General features: G+C 37.5%; 2 protein-coding genes across 2 annotated transcripts; both read right to left on the bottom strand.

The window, feature by feature from the left end:
* Positions 1-2,348: 2,348 nt before the first annotated feature.
* LOC129259356 (uncharacterized) lies at positions 2,349-3,809 on the bottom strand. Its single transcript, XM_054897650.2, has one exon. It carries the CDS (start codon positions 3,807-3,809, stop codon positions 2,349-2,351), a length of 1,461 nt encoding a protein of 486 aa, XP_054753625.2.
* An 897-nt stretch (positions 3,810-4,706) lies between these two features.
* LOC129259353 (5-hydroxytryptamine receptor 1A-like) lies at positions 4,707-6,362 on the bottom strand. Its single transcript, XM_054897646.2, has one exon. It carries the CDS (start codon positions 6,360-6,362, stop codon positions 4,707-4,709), a length of 1,656 nt encoding a protein of 551 aa, XP_054753621.2.
* Between the last annotated feature and the right edge of the window lie 12,252 nt (positions 6,363-18,614).

Here is an 18,614-nt window from a genome sequence, read left to right on the forward strand (position 1 = left end):
CGAACAATAAATATAGAATGTTCTGTAACATGGAGTATGTTGGACTTTATCACCTAGCTAATCATGCGAATGGCAATCTTGCAATATATACACTTGTGCTACTATAGGTCTGTAATACTCCCTCAGCTAAGATAATAATGTCTGTCGCACTAATACTGCAATTGCTTCCATACCGATAAAGGTCTGAAACTTTAAAGATTTAGTGACATATTAGATGCTTGAAATGCACGTATAATAATGGGGCACTCCACCTATTTTTTTCCCGCCCTAAATTAAATTTTGTTAACAAGAACAGTCAACGAAATGTCTGGTTTGGAACATGACCGTAGAACAATTTAGCTGGCATCGTACCGTTTCCAAGGCAACATCGACAGAACAATCACTCCTGTTCCCACAAGTCAAACACAAGATTGGTGATCACTAATGTGAATATGTTTGCCCAATTAAGTGTAATTCATTTTACACTTTGAAAATTAAATAATTTTATTCTTATTCAATATGTTCATCACGTTTTCAATAAAAGTTCTATCGTTTACGTGGATGAAATGTGAGATACTTGCTAAATTCTACGTTTTTCTTCTGCAACTACTGCTTTAACTTTTTTCTTACTTGTGTGTGGGAGTCTTCAATGTGACAAGTGCATTAATAAGGGGAATACTACAATGGCGTCACTTAAAAGCCACTTGGATCAGCAGTGGAATTAAGCAAGGTTGTGTCTTGGCCCCAACTCTAAATACGTCATTGAGTAAAGGATACATAGAAAAAGTGGTGCAGATAAGGGAACAAATTTATAGCTATTTACTTCAATTCAATTGATTAATTTTCACATCTCTTAAGAATCATAAATAGCATATCGTAATAACAAAAACACCCCCCCAAAAAAAGGCAAAGCAAAAACTATCGTGAAGCGGATATGAGGGACAGACAGTAGGTCACTGACCTATCGAGGTCTGTGCCTGCCTCTAATTTCTACACGACAAATTTGTAATAGTAAAGAGGGACATGAATAGAATGAAAAAAGATAGACTGATGGGACGTGAAAGAGAATAAAAGACGGGGGAAATCTTCTTAAAAGTTTTCACAAACTAATAATTAATGATAACACATGTAGATAACAGGTGGTATTAGACTAAGGGGAGGGAAATGAAACATGATATCCGATGGAGACCGAGAGATCACGTGAAAATTAGGCATAGTAAATAATATATAGAGTCAATAGACCCTTTTCAAGAATGATAATATCATGTTCATCGGCTAATATGAAACGATCCTGTTCTTAACCCGACAATATACTGTTCATTTCAGTGGCGGTGGTACCAGCACCAGGGGCGCCTGCCCCTATAATATTTCACGTAGTGAGAAAAAAATAAAAAGGGGAGGGGAGAAGAGCAAAGAGAAAAAAAGATTAAAAAAAAACAGTGAGGCCTTATCCCCGTAACATAAAACAATCAATAATTCTACAATTCATCGTAACGCCAAGTCAATGGCAAAGCATGAACACAAATTTACAATCAATTTGTAAAAATATCAATCTTACCTTTTTAAGTTACACCTCTTTATGTTATCATGAAACATGATATTACGCCCTTGTGACCTTCATTGATTGATGAGATTGGTATAAATTTAAAACCTTCAGAATTAGAAAGAAAATAGTGTTGTTCGGTCTGTATGTAGGTCAATACCATGGCGTTTTATCCGACAAGTCCTGTTTTATCTCGGAGATTTTGTCCGACTAGTGGTCAGATCTGACAAATTTCCCAAAGTTTGATAGCCTGAGAAGCATTGTGACTATGGTAATTGTCGGATAAAACAGGACTTGTCTGACAAATTCTCTCATGAAACGCACCCCTTTTGACAAGCTCTTGTGATAGAGCCGCATAAAAGTCCAACGATCTCACTATTTTTATATTTTAACGTTACTCGCCTTATTTGCAATGACTTCTTATTTATTTGCACATTTCACCTAGAATGATGAAGAACTACCAACCAACAAATGGCATTATAGACAGGGTGAGGAGGCCTTTGTGTTAATTGCCTCCATGTTCATCACTAATTTTTACAGCAATTCTTTCAAAACCACAGAGAGTACACTCTGAGCCATTTTCCCTTTTTTCCATAGATAACCGCCAAAAACTTAACACTCCGGTTATCATTAGTTTACTAATTTGACATATAAGGCCCACCCCCCTGATAAAAAAAGAAACACACAAAACAATAATTAAAAAAAAACTCTTGGTAAGAAAACAGGCTTTCCAAAGAGATTTCTAAACTGATTTTGATTTAAGCACTAATTAAGATTTCTAAATATAATTTTCAAAAAAAAAAAGCATTTGGCCAAAAGCAGTCTTTCAGTTCGCACGTAGCCGACGTCTCAGCCAAGGTACCGGGTCTTTGATCCTAGAGAATTTTCCGCGGATGATGCAGCCAAACGTGTGCTTGAAGTCCGGATGCTTCCAAGCGTAAATTATAGGATTCCAGCAACAGTTCGAGATCAGCGTCAGAAAACTGATCCAACCGAAGTCTTGCTTGCCTGAAATAAACAAGATGATCATACTTGGAGTCATACAAGCAAAGAATGTAATGACGATCAGTATCATGTTGAGGGTGATCTTTGACTCAGCCTTGATACGATTGTTCTGACGGATCCGAGCAATCTTGTTTCGGTTCGGAAATTCTGCGGATATTCGGTCGTGTCGGTCAATGCGGTTCGACCGCGAGGCAACGGCCATGACGGTCGATGCTACATCAATGCTGAAAACATTTTGGTTGCCACCATCATGATCATTCTCATTACCAGCAATGTGGCAACCTTGATGACCCGATGAGATTTCGTCCATACATGTTCTTGGAAAGGGCTCGGCCATCGACGGTGGAGTTAATTTCTTAGGGCTGTTCGGCTGGCTGTGGTTATATACCTCTGGAATCTGGGATGAATTTCCGGGAGTGACCAACATTTTCTGTGATGAAGACGAGATATTTCTGCGATCATGATAATGTGTTTTACTACTGGCTGTAACCGGTGAAAACCTCTGTACATCATCATTTGCTGGATGACAAGTTGTGTCCTGTGTTTCCTGATCAATCACAAACCTTTGTCCTTCGAATGCTTTCTCTTGTGGAGGCTCTTTAGATGGTGTGTTCTCATTCTCTGTGGAAAGTCCATCATGAGCGACCTTGCGGAAATGCTGCCTAACGTGTCTATACGTTTTGGTATAGCAGAATACTATAACCGTCAAGATGAATACTATATAAAGTCCAAGACTGATGCTGAAATCTACAGCTGTCGGTCCAACATAATCGCAAATCCCACTTATTCTTTGGAACTTGATGTGTCCAAAGGCGATTTCCAATGAGCTACACAAGGTCAAGAGAGAAAACGATGCTAGAATACTGGCTATGGCCTTCTTTGCCGTTGGCTTGAAGCAGGACGAGGGCTTAATATTGGTGACAACCTGCATACGATTTACGGCTATGAGGGCCAAAGTCGCCATACTGTATCCTATCAAATTGAAATTGACTGGCCCTATTATCAAGCATAAATCGTGTCTCGATTTCGACGCCAACAAAAGAAAGATGGCATGGTGGATTTGGAGGATTGCCGTGAGAAGGTCGGTGATAGCCAACGCGACGACGAAGATGTTGGTGATCGTCCGTATTCTCAATGAGCATGCAACTGCGATCAAGACGAGGCTGTTACCGGACATACCGAGTATAGCGATGGCAACATATACAGCAACTGCAATTAGTTTTTCACATTCTCCAAGTTCTGGAATAATCTCATCAACCGGAGCTGACACTGTGGCATTCATGATTGTCAAATCTAGATTTTTGGGGTAATTGTCTGTAGAAAGTATAGTTATTTAAATAGACCTTTAGCTAAGAAAACCAACTTCGATTCAAGAATATTACTAATTGCGTCTACGCAGATAAGGGCCTAGCTCAATCCAAACGATTCCGTGATATTAGATGCTTGAAACATCCGAAATAAAATCATGCAGAGTCTTCTCGTCGCCCTAAATTAAATTATGCTAAAAGGAACAGTCAATTAAGTGTCCTGTAGTCATGATCATTGAATGTGGGCGGAATCATACCATTACTAAGGCAACATCATAATAATTCGCATCACCATAATTATATTATCCACAAAAATAGGTGATCACGTAGAATTTGTTTGCCCATTTTTATTGCAAATATTTATTATGTTTAAAATAAAAAGTACTCTTGCTTTTGGGGATTGAATTCAAGAAGCGTGCTCATTTCTTAGTTTTTCTTCTGCAAATACTACTTTAATATTTCGTTCAAATTTTGTGTGGGTGTGTAATACATTAATGTATTTATTTCTGACGACGAGTACAATAAAGAGTCTCTAGAGACACAACAAAATATGCAATAGACAACATGAAATTTGTTTGTAGTAGTTTTCACAATCAAGTTCGTTATTATACAGTATTTATTCTTATTACCATTACTGTAATTGGTAGTATCGTTAGTAATTTCAATAAATGAAAAATCATCATCATCTTCATTATCATCATGTAAGAAATATAGACAGATTTTTGCTAATTCTGGTGGAATGAAATTATTCTTCAAATCGTGATCTTATGAATAAAGGTGTGCAAAATATAATCAATGAAAATCGTAGGGGCTCAGAGGGATACGTCGAGACACAACATGTTTTGACGGCTTAAGAATTTGACGCAAGCGTGTCAACCATTTGAAGTTATCCGACGTCTTAGCCATGGTACCGGGTCTCTGATCCTGGAGAACTTTCCGCGGATGATACAGCCGAATGTGTGCTTGAAGTCCGGATGTTTCCAAGCGTAAAGCAAGGGGTTCCAGCAGCAGTTGGAGAAGAGGATCAGGAAAATGATCCAGTTTGAATCTTGCTGACCCGGGATCAGAAGCTGGATGATGGTAGGTGTCATACAGGTAAAGAATGTCACCACAAGTAGGAGCATGTTGAATGTTATTCTTGATTCAGTATTAATGCGATTCGGATGTTCCCGTTGAACGACAGAGGGGACATCATGACAGTCCTGACACTTTGATGCTTTCGTCTGAAGGTTTTTTGACCTGTTCAAGAATAATGCAGCAGTTGATCGATGGGACCGACCGAAAGTTTTGTGATCAGCCTTGCATGAATTGGGATTTACCCTTATACACGAATCAACCGCATTAGCTCCTTGCTTTAAATCATCTTCTTGAAGATTCAAGTTCATGATGTCTATCTTTCTTTCAGCTGCACTTACATACGAAGATAGCATGGTACATCCTTGGTTGATGTTAACTAGAGTATTGGTGTCGGTCTTGGCTTTCCCAGAAGTGGTTGATAATTCTCCAACACCTGAAGAAGCCAAATTTTTTTTCTTAGGAATACATTGTTTATCCAGGCTTATCTCCTTAGTCATGTTAGTTGGTGACAAATTAAGAACCTGATCAGTGACTGAAGAATCATCCGCAGACCTCCTTGACAACTCTCCAGGCTGTGGAAGGCCACTTTTCTCGCAAGGTGTCTTTGACAGCTCCAAAATACCTACCGATGTAGAGACCGTCTTCTGTCTGCAAGCAATCCTCATTGTTTCCGAACCACTAACAGTTTCTGCAATCGGAGTACATTGTGAGGCACCGGTCATTGTTACATTCAAGCTTGTAGAAGCCATCACTGATGAGTGCTTGTCCACACCTGTTTCCTGCATGCTTCCCGGATAGTTTGGGAAACGTCTGAGGTTCATCTGAGCTACTGGACGTCGATGACTCCTGACATAATGATAGATACGACCATAGCATACTATTATAATGACCAACATACAGAATATATAGATGCCTGACGTGTAATCGGTGATATTTCCTCCTAAGTAGTTGCACATTCCCCGAAAGTTTCCGAACTCGATCCCATCTATCAACCCCGCCCCGAGCAAACTCAAGCCAATGAACGAATAAACGATGATGATACTGGCAACGGCTTTCTTGGCTGTTGGCTTCGATGGGGAGGATGGCTTGCTGGTGACGATCTGCATCCGGTTCCAGGCGATAAGTACCAAGGCGCCTACGCTGCTCCCTAGCAAAAAGAAATTCATCACTGCCGCTCCAGAGCACACTGTCAGTAGGAACTTGGATCTGCTCTTTACAAGCAGCATTACGGCTTGAATGACCTGGATGATTGCAATCAGGAAATCAGTTATTGATAATGCAAAGACGTATATATTGGTTGTCGTTTGTAATCTCCTGGACAGAGTAATTGCCAAGATGACGAGACTGTTTCCTAGAATAGCAACTGTGGCAATAATGACGAATACCCCAGCTGCAATCATTCGTTGGTGCCCTGAGATCTCAGGTGCTCCATCTTTAGTCGTTGCGTCCATGTTGGTCTTGATATGAAATGATCAAAGTAATGAGGTTGAGACACCGGGATGTTTATAAGTCGGACACCCCCGGGCGGGATATTCACCTTTGCTCATGTTTCACTAGATCTCTCACAAAGTTGAAAGATAGCTCCCAATGTAGACGTGATGAAAGAGTATTTCTGGTTAATTAAATGTGCCAAAGTGACTTCGATGGCTTCTCGGCAATCTTTATGTGCCCCTTGACAGTTGTTAGTTCTTCTTATGAACATCATAAACATACAATATTCTTTCCCTCAACTTGACATAGTAAAATGAAACAGGCAACATATACGTGTATGCAATGAAAGGAAATACACAATTGTCACTTTTCTCGATAGTAGACCATTAACGCGTGAATGTGTCTTTCATGATATTTGTTCATACAGTATCAATCAATATAATATTTCCCGAGGAAATGCAGCCATTATACAATTTTTAGTCCTAGTTATTGTAAAGTTATGCGACAGTCGCACATGTAAATCAATCATATGACCAGCAATAGGCTTACTTTACACTATCCTTCGGTCTGTAGTGGGTTTCGTTGGTGTGAATAAAGTGATGTTGGAAGAAACTTGCACTCGAATGCAAGTCAATTTTAGGTAAAAAAAAATCAACCATACTTCTTGCAATTTACAACTGAATGCTGGTCTTCTTTCATAACATCTATGAATTGATTTTAAATACATGTAGTTCAAGTTTACCTATAACTGGTAAATTTGGGACCGAAATTGCAATTGATTGCATTTTTTTGCAACACTCCCTTAGGCATTACAGATAAATGGCATCTTAATATCTTGTAATTTTGCGACCGAAATTTGCAGTTGATCGCAAATATTTTCTTGAAACACCCCCTTAGGCATTACAGATACATGGCATCTAAATTCAATGCCAAATTTGCTGTTTATGTATCCAATAATAAAATACACATCTTTTCCCTTTTATATTATAAGCCAATGCTTAATTTCCCGCTCGCTGACTGTTTGGAATATAGGACGAACGCGACATTGTCTTTTCTTTATAGTCGTCACGTTCTGTAAGCATCGGGACCAACGGTTTCCATACCGACAAGAATATTAATGTACTCTCTCAATCTTCGAGATGGGCTAAAGCAAACATTTCGTAAAGGACGCACGTTTTCAAAGCTATCATGCGTGATTTCGGTATCATTTTGCTGACCGTTGACTTATAAGGTATCAAATACGCTTTTAATCTTTTGGGGCCTCTTTGCAGAAAGAGTTTCGTTTAATCGCAACTCAAGAAATCAAGCACAAGTCCGTAATACGCTCATTTCATTGGTTGAAAATTAATTAAGTTGAGTTTGATCGCAACTCTTTATGCAACCGGACCCTGACCAAAGCAGGGAAGTCTCAGCTTAGTTATGTCAATGACGTATTGTCACTTAATTTCAGCGTGTTATAGGGAGTTTTTCGCTACACTGCACAGACGCTTTCTGGGACGTTGAGAATCTAAATTTTATTATATAAATCCCTTCATAAGAAAGTTAAGCTACCTTTGTCGAAAAACGGTGAATCAAAACAGCATTTTCGTCCTCGACTCTGGGCAAAAGACATATATTTGCAATTTTTCGTCAGCTCCGAATCCTAGGACGATCTGCCGTCCTGGTTCACCAATGTTCGACAATGACCTCTAAGCCGTTCATTGTAATTTGACGAGCATTTTCAATAGATTCTCAACGTTCCAGAAAGCGTCTCTGTAGTATTGCGAAAACTCGCTATTGTTTGAGAGATCGAGTATAGAATAGAGAGTTATATATCAAAGTTGAGAATTAATAATCTGCATTTCATTTGTGTATACAAGCTATGGTGTAGTACTAGTATATGGAGTATTTTAAATAGTTTACAATGGGTGAGAAAATTTTATCAAGGAAATTAGTATTTTACCCCAGGGGCCCGTTTCACAATCGAGAGTTAAAGTACACACCCGAAGAATCAAAAGTATTTTATAATGACTTTTTGTGGTCATCATTGTAAAGAAAAAGTATTACTAATCAGATATATAACTTCACTTTTTAAAATAGTGATTAGAGTTTGCAGAAATCAGCTCTCAAAAATGACTTATTTTCATAGCGCTCCAGCTGAGTGACGTCACACCAAGAGCAGTGAGCAGCTAGTGAGCTGACAGCAGCCCATTGAAGGCGATCTTTCCAATCAGCGTTTTTTGCTCTTAGAATTGTTTATTCCTCTCAAGATTGGTCTTATTATATAGATAAAAGTTTGAATTTTCTGAACAGTAAAATGATATGCATATTTAACATATTTTGGTAACCGATATTTAGCTTATAAAAAATTATAAAGAAATATATGTGAATAAACAAAGCATATTTTCACTTAAAAATCACACTTGCGCCACATTGATATTATAATCAATATAAAGCATAGACATTCTTCTTCACGACTGAACAAAAATCATGAAATTTCATTACGTAGCAAAGTCAGGAACCACAAAAAAAAACACGGCAATATCCATCGCGAAATGATTGGAATTGCAGTTGAATTGCCGAAGCATTATGAGGCAAAAGCGGCGAACGGACTTTGTTTCATATATCATTAAAGGAGAATGAAACCCTTGAAACCAGCTGAATCCATATCAAAGAGAAAAATCAAAGAAACATATTGTTGAAAGTTTGAGGAAGATTGAATGAATAATAAGAAAGTTATGAGCATTTGAATATTGAGATCACTGATGCCATGTAGATCCTCCCATTGGCAATGCGACCAAGATCTGTGATGTCACACACGTACAACTCCCTCATTACTTTAGTACTTATTTCAGTTATATTCTCACTTTTATAGAGTCTATCACAAGGTGATGTGTTCTCTTTATGAGAGGACAAGTACAGAGGTTTCACAACATTATATCATTGATGAATTGTTTGTCATATGCTTAGAATGAGCAAAAAGAGATATTTTGGGGTATATTTTCAGTGTCCAAAAGGGGAGAGTTGTTCATCTGTGACATCATAGATCTTGGTTGGCTTGCCAATGGGAGGATCTCCATAGCATTAGTGATCTCGACATTCAAATGCTCATAACTCTTCTATTGCTAGTCCTATTTTACTCAAACTTTTGTTGATCTTATTCTTTGATTTTTCTGCTTTCACAAAAGCTAACTTGCTCCAAGAGTTTCATTCTCCTTTAAAAACCCGGCAAAGAATGAGAAACGGTCTGTGGCCGAATCTGAAAGATCGTTGTGTTGGTGAGTGCGGGGACCCTGGTTAAAAACTCTGTTTTTTTGTGGTTCGGGGATTTTTTTGTGAAATTATATTCCTTCCCCGTTCCTACGCAGCTCTTTTTTCCTCTTTTATTTTCATGTGAAATTCTATTCAGACCTGCATTTATTAAATCTTACTTCTTAATTGCTGCTTTTGATATTCAAGATTAGATTCTACACTTATTTGGGCAGGGATGGGAGGGGTAGAGGATGAGTTAAATGTCAAGTCCACATCAACTAAAAATTATTTGAATATAGTAATTTCCCTTGTTTTTTTTTACTCAAAACAGTTATATACATAAAACAATGATATGCAAATTAGAGTTGATTATGTCACTCACATCACATTCATTTCAATTTTTTTTGGCATTTTATTTTTTATTATTTAAATTTGAATCAAAGTTTTTATGAAATATTCTGCAATGTTTTATTATTCTTCTTTAAATTCAAATGAATTTTTGGTTGGGTGGACTTCTCCTTTACTCTTCACATGGAATGCATAGCAATATTTATCCAGAAACAAAATTGTCTTTAAAAATGCAAACCAGTAATTGGACACATGTTCACTTTCCTTTCATCCAGGCCACTTCCTCACATCCACTAGGCTTACAGTCTTATAACAAACATGATGAACCATCACACAACTGCACACAACATTCACAGTGCTTCACAAAATTATTTCACTTTTGTTCATACATGCAATGCATATTGTGGAAAACAAATAAAAGGCGTACCCATATTGAAATACCGTTTAAAATGACAAATATATTATACCTTTCGATAAAAAAATTGTGACGATACATACATGACACTTAACACTCAGCAATCAGCACGTTAGATAACTGATACAGAGTTGCTAACAAAATATAACTATGGGGCATTGCAAGAAACTTTTGTTCAAAGCGTAAGTCTCAAATTCAAGCGTAATAAGGTCGAGTTGCACGTGCAATTCAACTACATGTTTGTGTTTAATCAAAGGACTTACCCCTGATTTGGGACGTGTGATTGAGTAGAAAATTTCTCACAAATTGCCCTAGTTACATGAAAATTGTTCTTTCGTTTTAAATTGTGTGTTTTTATTTTTGACAAGCTGTATTCCTGTCCAAGTCAATGTTATAGTCCTCTCCAAAACTGCTCTAAATTGTTGTTTCCAAGATCAATAAAGATAAATTTCCTGTTGTATCATTATCAGTCCAAAACTCGCAAACCGTAGCTCCAGGAAAGCAGAGTGAAGAAAAAAAAATACATGTCCAAGTCAGGACATGATGGGATCTCCCAGATTGAAGTAGTAAGCAGAGACCAGAGTCAGCAAGTGTGCAGATCTATATGTAGAAGAGAGAAAAAAGAGAGAAATAGTCTAAATAATCAAATCAAAGTATGAATTTTATCATGTTGATGATTATGAAGGACTACAAGAAATACTGTCTGCAACAGCCACTATATTTTTGAACTAACTGGTTAATAAATGTACTACAGGCTACGGTAGGAAGTATGTACACTAGTAGAAAGCCTACCAGACATTTTTAGTTTGACTTTAATCAGTTTACATTCTAGTTTTGGTGCACAGATTATCATCATCATCTGATACAGGAATAAGTCGGTGCAGTGGCATGTTATTCCCGGTCGATGACAAATAATAGTAGGTTTAGACTGGGAAAAGTTCCACTCAGAGCACCAGTGCTCTACCTCAAGTACCTCCACTCCACTTCCGCTACACTACATGTACGCTACCCGGGTAGGTGTAGCGTAGTGTAGCGGTAGTGAAGTGGAGCCTACACGTGCTTTCTGGGTCATTACAAAGAGTGCATTTATCTTCATTGTTAAAAGAAACACCAGACTCTATAATTTCGGTCAGGAATCAGGGTAACCACTGCTGAAATTTTGTCTGGCTTCATGACATCCTAATTCCGAGAAGAATAAAAATAGCTTCATTAAACATTCCTCTGAAACAGCAGATTTTTCAGTCTAACCAAGCCAAGCCATTGCCTGTCCAGTTTATTTAGAAATCTGACTGAAGAAAAAATCTGCCGCAAAAAAAATTATAAAAAAGACTTTATAAGTAGTCATGGTAGTACAGCATGAAATAATGCATGATTCTAAAATTATATTAGATCTGTATCTGTCATCTGACCTGCATGCATCGTCAGACAGACGCCAGAACAAGTACAATTTCCAAACATGCTTACCTTGACTTTAAGGTATGACGCCTTTTGTGGATGAATCAAACAGCGTAACGTGCAGCATCGGCTCCCCTGCAGTGCCCCAGCGGCAAGCAGTGAATGGCTCGCTACAGCTTGGAGTTTTTCAATAAACACTGACTCACTCACTGACTGGAGTGGAGCAACACAACGACGACTGTCCAGTGGACAAAATCGGTCTTTACAGTTCACAATTCAATAAAAACGGGCAAAGTAACACAGTTCTGGTTCACTTTTGGTCTGAAGTTGTCGAAAACAGAAATCGGATATCACATTACATGAAGAAAGCGGTAAATTTAGTAGATATTGAACAGTTCAGTAGAAAGGTGATTCAGTGTATTATGCACAGAGAGCTAGATGATGAGCTCGTCGATTGTGTGACGTCATTATTCTCGAGGCTGCACGGGCCTAATCACTAGTGGCAGGCCATAGATATTCATTCGAGCCAACCCATTGCTATTTTTTTTATTTTGATATGGCTGATTGACAAAGTGTATGCATATGATTGTCCATCTAACACTGATTCTATTTTTGGTAATTACTGAACTTCCTTTTCCCAAATTGGGAAGAAATATCACCAATTTTGGACTATATTTTGACTGGCGGAAGGATTAGGGCTATTTTGCTGTTTGAGGTGATGAATCTGCTCCCCCCGACGATGTCTTCAAACACGCCAATTTATTTTTAAAATGAGCCGGTCGAGGGACCCTTTTCTGGTCAGATATGGATTGCGAGATATATATCCTATCCACTGGTAGTAAACATTCGACCCCCGAATTTCATCCTTATTTTTAATGAATTTTTTAAAGTGCCAATTTAACACACGAGCCTATGGGGAATGAATTAGGCCTGTGATACCTCGACTGCGTGATTGTCGGTCTGGGGGGCTGAGAAGGGTCTCTAATAATATAATTTCTTGCATTTCCACGACATCTATAAGACTTTTTAGTGACATAAAATTATTTGTGTATGAAAAGACAAGACCTTTCAATCCATATATAATTTGTCTATAATCATCACTTTCGTGAATTTTCTTCTGTTGTAACTTTGCCATTATGGCAACTACAACGGACAACTATTGTTACTTTGCCATAATAGTCTAGGTGATTGGTGAAAAAAATGTTCAGAAAATGGTACAAGCATGAAAATTGGCACAAAGGTAGAGTAAGTTATTCTAAACATTTTTAGCAGGGAGTGCCAACGTGAGTTCACCAAACATAGCAACGGTTGCTAGGTAACATATTTACCTTAGTAACTGAGCTTAATTGGGCTTGAGTAACATTTTCACAAGCGATATGTCATACAAATTTTAATCTAAAGCATGTTCCTTTGTATCACAACAGTTTTGATCCATTTATTCGTAGCAACGGTTGCTAAGTGACCCTCTTCCGTAGCAACAAATTCTTTATCTTAGTTCAGATCATTATAATCTACTCAGAATAGCTCAGAAATTAAATTTGGCCCGTAGATTCATCATATTATGAATGTTTCCATAGGTAGACCTAATGAGCACCATAGAAACCGTTGCTAAGTAACATTTTCCACGGTAACAATTATTATAGGGTATCTTTTACGATTATAATTTATATGAATCACATCTTTTCTATTAAAGCATTAATGCATTAATCACAACAACCAAATAACAATGTATACAAGCCCATGGATGCGAAGTACCAGTTGCTAAGTAAATTATGTTTTCTGTAGCAACCAATGGTTAAAGGCCGTGTGGTGAGATTATTAATGTGTCAATCATAGAGGTACTAATAGATGCTTAAAAAGTAAAACCTTGCTCAAATTAAACTACCTCATGATATGGTTCATAGTTCCAAAGACGATGTCTATGGGTTCCATATTATTGGTATAGTAATACTTATTGCATGTTAAAAGAACTTCACCTTTAACACCAATCTTTATCCATTTGGAAACCATATTATGGATTAACTTAAACATATGTAAAATATCGACCCTTGGAAGAATTATACAATATCACTCTTGTAGAAGAACGGTTACAAGAACTCCCCAGGAGGTCATGGGTACTTATAACCTTAATATCTCTGATCTTGGAGAGATAACCAAGAAGAGATGACCACCAAGAATTGATTGAGTCAACTAAAGTTTAGAATTATTTCAAACACCGAAATCTTGCCAGAAGTTAATTTTCAAATGAGTGCTTGGATACCACTTTATCCCTTGCTAACAGTAGTCGTTCGCTTGAAAGCCAACACACTTTGCCTTGGTTTACCCACTCCCTCCCGTAGCCTGCAATGAAGATCATATTAGTTTTCCATGCCGTTCCCAAACCGAATGCCACGGGCAGGAGTTGAGTTTGACCAGGCGTTTTGACTTAGATCAATCCTGCGCAGCTGCGGGATCTATCATGACGTGAAAGATCTGTTAGAATCGATTGGGACCATTCAGTGCCATTCCTTGCCTGTTGGCCTGGTTCCTGCAGCTACATGATCTATCATAACTTCTGCAGAAGTTGATTTGTATATGTTAGTTCCAATTCCAGGTGTTTTGGCCGGGATCTTGCAGCTTCAAGATCGATCATGACTTGATAGATCTTGCAGGACTATGCACATCTGACTTTGTCACCTACGTACAGTATATGAAGCACTTATGATATCAGGTTGGCTCGACGCGATCCATACCACAAAACATAAGCATGAAGTTCTGATATGCTTCTTCTTTCCATATACCTCCAATACTTCTTGGCATGTCCAACTCAGATGGAAATGATTCTGCTGATGGCATTACCACCTTGTCTCGCAATATAATTTCCTCATAGAGAGAAATGTTTCTTTCACTTTGATTGATGAACAAGTAATTGTCCCACCAAAGAGGATGATGGCTGTAACTTTCTTGATATATTCCTCTGTTGCATCTGCTATTATTTGTCGAGCATACTGCATGTTTCACAGTGGTCTTGCTTTCCCGCACTTATGATTAACCCAGATAGTCTAAACTTAAATTTTGGACTAAATAATATATGCCCTACTCTGAGAAGGCATGTGCGACACGTAAAATGTATGTTCGATTAATTCGCTAGAATGTACAATGCATATACAGTCAATGATGCTTGAGGCTGTTTCAGGTCTACTGTACATGCTATACAGTGAACATACAGTCAATGCTGCTTGAGGCTGTTTCAGGTCTACTGTGCATGCTCTTCAAGTTAGTCTAAAATATCAAAACTTTACCGACAAGTAAGTGTGTGGGCATCAATTGCCGTTGCTTCCCAATGATGCTTTGTCATTTGGGAGCGATTAGTTCATATCAATCAAATTTCAGCTTCCCTAAAAGTTCATCCACTGCAATACCCTGTCTCATTTTCATAACAGGCGAGATCCTATATAATCATTAAATAGTAAGCACATTCAATGACCCAGTGATGATTTTTGTCGGTGTGTTAGCTGTGTCATGTATGAATACATAGTATGGAGAAAAAAAATCAAATTACTTGCATGCATATCAAAAATTAGGTTTGTCACCTACAATGTAGACACCATTATTATCATGCGTATATAATATTATTTTGACTGTTATGTATTTTTAGGCTTATGATATATTTTTTACTCCCAGGTTTCATACTTTGACCAATTTTTTTACCATTTCCATTCAAATATTATGACCAGATGCTGTATTTAGTAATATTATCTATAGCTGCTATGGAAAATGTGTTGCTTAGCAACTGTTGCTGTATATGGTTGGAACGATGCTTGATATGTGATTGTAAGATTGGCACTTCGAAGTCAAAATATAGTTTTTAAAATGTAGATAACACCCCAAAATGGTGGTTGCTACGGTAAATATGTTACCTAGCAACTGTTGCTATACGAGGAGAGATCAGGTTGGCACCCCCTGCTAAAAATGTTCAGCACTGTTTACTCTACCTGTCAGCCAAATTTCATGCTTGTACCATAATTTGAACAATTCTTGTTAATTTTTGCACGGATCATCCAGACTATAATGGCAACTACCACGGTAACAGGGCTCAGCAGCCAATCAAAATCAAGGTTACCATGGTGGTTGCCATAATGGCAAAGTTACAACATTTGTAACTCTTTATGAAACGGGCCCGAGACCTATTCATTTGATGACACATGTTATCTTTCAATATAATTCATATCATTTTGATATAAGTAAAATGCAAACATTTGGCTTTTGATCCGTATAGTTCTATTTTCCTCCAGAAATTTCAGCAATTTTTTATTCAGAGATGAATGTATTATTGGTCAATCAAAAAAATTTATTATTAGTGTAACTCAAAGAAATACATAATTAATAGGACCTATGATGTATTAATGTATTGAACAAAATGATATAAATCTGTATATTACTACTGACAGTGGCGGACCGTGACCCGGAGGAGACAAAGCATTGGAGGGGCACAGCATTGTTCACAAACAATACAGTGCCCCTCCAATGCTTTGTCTCCTCCGGGTCACGGTCCGCCACTGACTACTGAAATAATCGTGTACGATTTCAAGTACGATTTTCTAAATTTCGTATACAACCGCAAACAATGATTAAGGTATAAGAATTGAAATAAGAGCGCTCCTGGTGACTGCGAGTTCAAATGTGAGTTTAAATCAGGTATATAGACCTAACTTTAGTTAGCTTTTACGTTGATACTTATTTATTTATTGCCTAGTTTATCATGCAGTTGATGAATTGTAGTCTTCTATCAATAGATTTTAGTCTTCTATCAGGGGCGGATCCAGCCTTCGCCATTAGGGGGGGGGGGCCGGAATTTTTTTAAGGCATATTTTCTCAGATCGGCCGCTCGAAGATGATTTTTGGTTTCTTTGAAGGGGTAGTCCTAATAGTCACTTCTTAGCTTTATTTCTATGAATAAACATAAATATATAATATCATAATCCTTATTTATATAATGCGAGCGCGAAGCGCGAGCAAATTTTTTTGGAAATCTTATGTATTTTTTCCAAAAATTTTGAACATTCTGGGCAATGCATGTTATCCTGAAAAGTGTATGCAAATGAATAATTACTACGAACGTGAAGCGCGAGCAGAAATGAACTGATGGAAATGATACCTGTAGTAAGTTAAAGCTGCTTGGAGTTTGGCATGCATGAAGACGTTACATATTTTAAAAATCAAATAATGCGAGCGCAAAGCGCGAGCTGAAATTTTTTGACATTTTTACCTAAGGAATGGAAATTCTAAGTACTTTTTGTAACTTAAACAGAATATGTATATAACTAAACAAATGATGCGAGCGCGAAGCGCGAGCTGATATTTTTATTATTATTTTGACCTAGGACCTGGACATTCTAGGCCTAAGGACATTTTGTCATCATATGAAAATGATGACTATCTTCCTATTCCTCTTCCTAAGCGCGATATGAAGCTTGTCGATATTCATTTCTGAAAAAGGGACAATTTAGTAATTATGAATTCATGAAAATGTTATTATCATATTCATTAATGTAATTAGCCTAATGAGTGATTGATATTTATTGACAGTGAGGCCTGAAAACTGGATATTTTAAGCGCTTTTGTAATCATGAATAGGATTTATGAGTTGATTCAACAATAATGCCAGCGCAAATCGCGAGACGAAATTTTAGATAAACTGTCATAAAATAGGGATTTTAAGTAGTTTGTTATAGAATTAATATATTAAGAATCTTATGGAATAAACAAAGACAATATGTGGGCTTACTTGGCAAATCAAATAAAGCGAGAGCACAGCGCAAAAAGCTGCAAATGATATTCACACAATAAAACGGACATTTTACAGAGCACTTAAAAAAATCAATTTGTAAACCAAACAAAATAATGAAAGCTCGATATCCGAGCTTGAATATGCTTTGTATGTTGACTTCAAAACTTGATACTTTAAGCTACATATCAGCATATTGAGCAAGATATGTATCTAATCGAACAGGCTATGCGAACGCGAAGCGCGAGCGAAAATTTAATATAGTGACATGAAATATATTTTTAATCATTTTCCAAGTCTTCCCCGGACCTTATTTTATTCAGTCGTCTCCCCTTCTTATTTTTCCTCTTCTTTTTCCCACTTTTTTTTCTTTCTTTCCCCCTTCTTTCATTTTTTTTCTACGTACGCCAATAGGGGGGGGGGGCGCCGGGCCCCTCGCCCCCTGGATCCGCCTATGTTCCCCTATCCCTCTGTACACGATTTGAGCCACATGTATCTCTGGAATATCGAGGAAAATTTGAAAAATTGGATTACAAGATAGACAATCAAACACAATATCGCCTCTATCTTAAAATAAATTTTCCCAAATAAAACACATGGAACTAAGATTGTCAAAGGTAAACCTGGGGAGCGTTTCATGAAAGGACTTGTCGGACGTTTTATCCGACAAGTCACATTTTATCCGACAGTTACCATAGTAACAGTACCTCTCAGCCAATCAACATCAGAGAAAGATGTCAGATCTGACATCTTGTCGGATAAAAATGTTGATGAAACACTCCCCAGAACTGCACATCGATTTTCCAGGATTTAAGTGGTTTATCATTATCTGCGCATACAGTTTGGGCAATATCAATGTCTAATCCCGAACTGCTTCTTTCAACTCATGGCCTAATTGACGGCAGAACAAAGTAGAAAAATATGAAGAGAATGTTATTCAGAGCACAATGACGGTCACACGTTAGTGAATTCATTAAAGGAAACCAAAACCCAAGAAGAGAAGCAATCTTATTGGAAAGAGTAAAATGAGATGAACAATTTAAAAAAAGTTTCATCAAAATCGGTTATGAAATAAGCAAGTTATGTGAGTTTGATAACTCTTGAGTACTATCTATG

The sequence above is a fragment of the Lytechinus pictus genome, chromosome 4 (genome assembly GCF_037042905.1).
Source record: "Lytechinus pictus isolate F3 Inbred chromosome 4, Lp3.0, whole genome shotgun sequence".
In the NCBI taxonomy this organism is placed as follows: Eukaryota; Metazoa; Echinodermata; class Echinoidea; order Temnopleuroida; family Toxopneustidae; genus Lytechinus; species Lytechinus pictus.